This window comes from Tupaia chinensis, unplaced genomic scaffold (genome assembly GCF_000334495.1).
Source record: "Tupaia chinensis unplaced genomic scaffold, TupChi_1.0 Scaffold000320_1, whole genome shotgun sequence".
Lineage (NCBI taxonomy): Eukaryota > Metazoa > Chordata > Mammalia > Scandentia > Tupaiidae > Tupaia > Tupaia belangeri.
In genome coordinates this window covers 4703191-4709629 of record NW_006159813.1, presented here as the reverse complement: position 1 = coordinate 4709629, position 6439 = coordinate 4703191, and the positions used below count along the sequence as shown (strand labels likewise).

Sequence of the window (6439 nt, the reverse complement as noted above, 5' to 3'; positions counted from 1 at the left end):
AAATTGGCCGCATGGTCTAGTGGCTGCCCTACTAGGACAGCTCAGGTCCAAGGTGCAGGTGGAGAACAGCAGGCCTCTCTCACCACTCACTCCCCAGTCCCCCACAGTGACCAAAGCAGGGGAAATTCCGTCAGTATTTACGGAGTGAATAAATGAGCCAAGTGTGTCTGTGTGTTTACATCGGTTCCGTCCTTTACAAGGGAGAGACCTAATGCCGTGCTACGCACATGCAAGGGATCCCTGAGAAGCCACGGAGCAGGAGGGTGGAGCAGGTACAGGGGAAAGGAAGGACATTAACTCAAAATTCAGGAGCCCTGTGAGCTCTGGGAGGGGCACTCTCCCTCGCCTGGCCAGCCTTCCCCAAGTCAGAAGAAGTGGAACAATAGGGCAATCAAGACCCACTCTTAGTCTTTGTTCTCCTCAAAGGAAGAGTACACAGTAGAAGGCGGGGTTCGGGTGGGCTTCATTCAAAGCCCAAACTGGGAAGAAGCCAGAGAGCATGTGAGGCTGTCCTATTTTGGGGCCACTTTGCATCCTGTTATTTTCCTGGCTGCCTGCTCTCCCCCTTGATGTTCAGAAGGAATTGCCAGAGAGGGCTCAACCAAGCAAGAAGCTCCAGAGACTGCCTGGTGCAGCGACCCCTGTCTGCCAGAGACACCATGACCTTTGCTCTTGGACCTGCATGGCGCCCTAAGCCTCTAGTGGACATCCTGGCATGTCTCACCCTGCCCTAAGCCACCCTCCTGCTCTGCAGCCAGAATGTCTGAAAACTGGACAAAAGATCTAGGCACCTGCATCAGCAGGTGGCACGGAGGTTAAGGCACTGGATCCCACATGACCAGCTACGTGGTATACATCCTGGACCCTGGTGGCTTGAAAATCGCACTGGGTGTGTGTGTGTGTGTGTGTGTGTGTGTGTGTGTGTGCCCAAACTCCCAGGAGGAGACTGGAGAAGGGATTGCAGTATGGCCAGCCCCCCCACCCCCCTTGAGGCAGTGATTTCTGTTTCTTTTCTTTTCTCTCTCTCTCTCCTCTGTCTCTGGTGTGCACAAGAGCACTACAGCAAAAATAAATAAATAAAATCTGAGTACCTTCTGCTCAAAACCCTTTTGTGTAAGCACCTAGTCCAGGCCTACTGCGGAGGCTGGTCCCACCCAGCTGTTGGCTTCAGCCCCGCTGCTCTCCCCAGATCCCTGTGGGCAGCCACACTGGTCTCTCCATGCCTGACAGCGTGCCCTCCCTCTAGCCACAGGGCACCACCTCGTGTGCTCCATCAGTCCCTGCCATTAGAAGTCCTTTTCCTCCTTCTCTTCTTCCTCCTCCTCCTCCTCCTCTTTTAGGTCTCAGCTCAACCCAGAAGCCCTGAGAAAGTCTTGGAGCCCTAGAACCCGGCACAGTGTCAGGTGCGTCGTGAGTGAAAAATATGTATGGCTGGGAGGGAATCAGGAAGGGGAAGAGGAAGGAAGCAGGAAGGGGAAAAGGGAAGATAACAAGATCTTCCATTGCGCACACTTGGGTTTTATTCTTGGGAAAATGAAGGCACAAGGACCACAAATAATTAGGCTAAAAAACAACCAAAAGGCTCAAAATAAGAGTGGGGAGAAACAGAAAGGAGGACAGGAATACAGGCAAAGAGCAGCCATCCTCTGATCAGGCAGCTGTGACGCGGAGCTCGAGGTTGTGCTGATCCCGAGGTCTCCAGCCTTGCACTGAGGGGGCCGGGGGGAGGTGGGGGGCAAACACCAAGAACGCGCTCTTTCAGGTGCCCTATCTACGTCGCCCAAGGACCTTGGCTCCGTAGTGCTCATGAGCGCAAGTGAGGCTGTGTGCCATGGATAAATTCTTGGGGGAGGGACCAGGGAAAGGCAGGCCCCCTCCTAAGAACAGCCAGACAGAAGGAGGAAACAAGCTCTGAAGCAGCAGCCATGTTGAGGGAGACAGTGGCTCAAAGAGAAGGGAGACAAAGACAAAGAATTAGCTGAATTAGAAAGGCTGCAGCTCAGGGTCCCCTTGGAGAGAAAAAGAGAAGAAGCTAGGACGAAGGTAGAGAAGAGTGAGTTGAGGACAGAGAAAGGCTGGAGGGCACTGGTGATGGAGGTACAAGCGGGCTTTTTTTTAGGTTTTGGCCATAGGGCTTGTGTGTTCTCTGGAGAGAGACAGAGAGAGGAAAAGTGAGAAATCACACCTCCCTCCACACACACCCCAGGAAGACTGGCCACACTGCAATTCCTTCTCCATTTTCCTCTCAGGATTTTGGGCACGCACGCACGTACATGCAGCGTAACTTCCTCGAGCTGTCAGATCTAGGACTCAAACTATGGTCGGTTGGCCATGAGGGACTCCAGTACTTTAACCACTAGGCCACCTGCTGGCCCTGGGGTGTAGTTTTTTAAAGGAGAGAAAACCACCAGGTGCTTCTCACCGCAGGGAGAAAGACGTCACCTGGGGCAGATTCTGTGCATGCTGAGTGACTGAGAGGCCCCCCTTTGCCATGGCAATGCCTGGATGAGTTGATAGCATTTTACTCGAGGTAAGGAATAACATGCCCCTCATAATATTCAGCTGGGGTGGGTGATTTTGCCTTCCAGGGGACATCAGGAAATATCTGGAGACATTTCTATGAGCCATGAGTGGGAGTGGGGGTGTCACTGGTATCTCACGGGTAGATGTCAGGGATACCACTAAACAAACATCCTTCAGTGCATAGGTCAGCCCCAGTGCATGGTCCCTTTCGCTGTTAATGTAGCCCAGGTCAGGATCTGCTAGCAAGAGAGAATATGCACATGGGGACTGGACAATGGCGCAGCAGTAAAACCCTATGTTCTGTAAGACTCAGCGATATCAAGGCGGACATCTGTGAGTAGGCATCTGCCTGACTCGGCCAGGCTCATTCAACAGGGACACCTTGGGTGAAAATGGAAACAACTATGCTGGTGAGCCAGGACCACCTCCCTCGCTGGAGCTTGCAAAACTGATCCCTTGGGACTGAATGGTCCCAGGATTTGTAGAAAAATCATGAGCCTAGAGAGAATCAAGAGGATGATATGGAATGACTGAACACAGGTGTTCAAATAATTAATAAAGGCAAACAAATAGTTGAGCAATTAATGGGAAAGGTCCAGGAGAGATGACAATATATTTCAACCCAAACTTATAAACCAAGTTACAGAGGTTATTTTGTTAGATGAAAAAGAGAGAGAGAGAGAGAGATAAATTTCAAAAGAATATGTATATCCTAATTGTATTATTTTGTTTTCTTTTTTTTTTTTAATTTGCTAGAGTACACATGAACTCACTGGAGAGACAGAGACAGAGAGAGAAAGAGATGGAAAGTGAGAAAGCAATCCCAGAGGGGATGGCCACACTATAATCCCTTTTCCTCCATTCTCCTCTCAGGATTTTGGGCATCCACCCACATGGGTCTTGATCGTTTTTCAAGCCTCCAGGTCCAGGATTCAAACCACATACTCAGCCATGTGGGATCCATCTGCTTTAACTACCATGCTACTTGGCTAGCCCCTAATTGTATTATTTTTTAAAAGTATACATACACTCATATTTCTGAAAGTATTATAACAAAACTTAACATCAAAATGACAACAGCAGGGACCAGCAGTTAGCGTAATGGCTATGTCACTGAACTTCCATATAGTCGACTGCAGTTTGAGTCCCGGACCTGGTGGCTTAAACTCACGCCAGGCGCATGTGCGTGCGTGCCCAAGATCCTGAGAGGAGAATGGAGGAGAAGGGATTGCAGCATGGCCGTCCCCCCTGGGGGGTGATTTCTCGCTTTCTATTTCTCTGTCTCTCTTTCTGGTGAGCACACGTGCCCTATAGCAAAAACCTGTTCAAAAAAAAAGGCAACAGCAAGTCCCTAGGAGATAGGGTGTTTTATTTTAAAATCTATTTTCTGAGTTATGTTAAAAAATACATACAATTTATGTTAAAAAAAAAAAGGAGCTAGACACTGATCAGAAATATAAAAAAGCTTTAGAGTGTCTAAAGTAAAAAGATCCTTCTTGTCCACGGCACACGGTATCTCCACATTCAGACCCCAAAGCCCTGTGACCTCAGCAGGCCTTCCTTGGACAAAAGTCCCAGCCTGCCCGCTGCTTCCAGCCTCCACACCCCACCCCAGGCCCATCTCTGCTCATGGGCAGGGTGACCTACCCTGTCACCCACCCTGAGCCCGCTCACCTGACATGTGCACGTTCCTGAGGCAGGTCAGGGAGGCGTTGAGGCGGGCGCACTCCTCGCGGTTGGCTCCATACTTCTCCACGGTCTCGCACACCTGCTCATCAGTCATCTCCAGCAGCTCCTCCAGGCTCAGCTGGCCAGGGGAGATTTCCTGGGGATGGAGAGAGAGAGGACAGTCAGTCCAGGACCCAGAGAGCCGTCAGGCCTCCACGCTGCCCTCTTGGGGCCCTTAGAAGAATAGGCGCTGTTGGGTGAATGCTTTACATCATGATGGGGTTTGGGAATCTCAGGTCAGAAATGCCTGGGTTTGAATCTTAAATTTGGCACCCATTGGCTGGCTAACCTGGGACCAAGTGCTGAGCCTCGCTGAGCCCCCACCTAACACACTATAAAGGGGAAGCAAAGTGGCACAGATGCATTTGCAGCGCCCTGTAGATGGTAGTAGATAACCACCTGTCTGTCTGCCCACTCCAGCTCCAAACCCCTAATGAGCCAGGGCCTCTCCTTCTCTAAGGCAGCCCTCAGCACCTCCTGCTCAGCTTAGACCACAATGCCTTGTCTGGAATCCCAGAGAGGACTCAGAACAAGCAAACTAAACCATTATGTCCCTCATGGCTGTTAGCGCTCTGCTTCCTGTCTTCTCTGGCCACAGGGTCCAGAGTTTATACCAAGTCTTCAGGAACCCCAAGGGGATGGGGCGAATGACCCCTGGTGGCTCAGTGCTGTAAATTAACCTGGGTTTGTCTGAGCCACATGGCACATGGCTTTGCATCCTGAGGCACAGTGACAAGGCTGGGTATAGCACAGAGTGGGGAGGGAACGTCTCTGAAGAGACAGGCTGGGAACATAAAAGGCAGCATCGCAGCTGCAGATGTGTCAAGCAGATGTCCCTTCAGAGCCACTAGCAATCACCCCCACTCCCCCAAAATGGTGTCTCCCTAGACACCTCAAAATCTGTCAAACCTCTGGATTTATGGGGCAGCCCCATAGCCTAGTGGTTAAGAGAAGTGGATCCCATGTGGCCAGCAGCAGCTCAAATCCCAGACCTGGGCCACCTGGTGGCTGGGCCCCACATGGCTGACTGCACAGTTCGGGTCTTAGACCCAGCAGTTTGGGAAACAAACCAGGTGCACGTGTGTGTGTGTGTGTGTGTGTGTGTGTGTGTGTGCGCCCAAAAGCCCCAAAGGAGAAATAGAGAAGGGACTGCAGCATGGCCATTCCCCCATAGGAGAGGTGCTTTCTTACTTTTTCTCTCTCTCTTTCTGGGAAGTGAACACACCCTTTAGCAAATTTAAAAGACAAAAACCAAAATCCTAGCCCTGGCATTTTGAAAAATACCAGGCACGTGCATATGCATGCCCAAGATTCTAACAGGAGGAGGAAATGGAGGAGAGGGGATTGTGACTTGATCACACCCCACTGGGGGGAGTGTTCTCTCCCTTTCTCTCTCTCTTTCTGTGTCTCTGTCTCTGTCTTTCTCTAGGGAGTATAGATTATCTCTGATGATTAAAAAAATTCTATACTTATGTATGTGTAAGTATATCTAAATATATAAGTGCCTTCATTTACAGCACTTAATAAATGGTATGCAACTTTTTTTTTTTTTACGTATATTATTACTTAAATGAGAGTTGTAAATACCTATGGAAGGAGATTTTAGAGCAATATTATGGTGTACTTCTGCCCTCGTGTGGCCATATTTGTGTATTACAACAAAATACAAATTCCACATTAAACTGCCAGCCAGAGAAAACCTGCATCAGCATAAAAAAATTCTATCCATAAAAAGAGATAGTCGAAGCCCAACTCACAAAGGCAGAGAGGAGGGCAAGGACAACAACTGAGTCACTTGAAGGTTTTCTCAAATAAGGGCATGATGCAGATCAGCCTCACATAAAGATGATGAACCAAGATCTCAACACACAGAATGAATTACAGCCCAAAGGAGTCTCCTCTTTGCTGCAGGATTCACATCTGCATTTTAATCCTATGATTTACAAATATATATTTAGAGCTGGTAGGTGAAGTAGTTAGCGTGCTGGACTCCCATACGGCTGACCACGGTCCAAGTCTCTGACCTGGCAGCTTGTTTTCTCGTTTTCCTTCTCTTTCTCTCTCTGATCAAACTTTAAAAATAATAATAATTCTTTTTAAAAATTATATATATATATATATAACCAGCAGATGGCGTAATGGCTATGTCACTGGCCTCCCCCTTAGTCAACCCTGGTTTGCGGACCAG

General features: G+C 49.2%; 1 protein-coding gene across 1 annotated transcript in view; it reads right to left on the bottom strand.

Moving 5' to 3' along the window:
* Nucleotides 1-6439, bottom strand: part of KSR2 (kinase suppressor of ras 2) — a 423164-nt gene that overhangs the window by 313350 nt on the left and 103375 nt on the right. The window contains exon 3 of the mRNA XM_006151569.1: nucleotides 4198-4348. Coding sequence (XP_006151631.1) covers nucleotides 4198-4348 — 151 coding nt within the window. The remainder of the gene's footprint in view (nucleotides 1-4197; nucleotides 4349-6439) is intronic.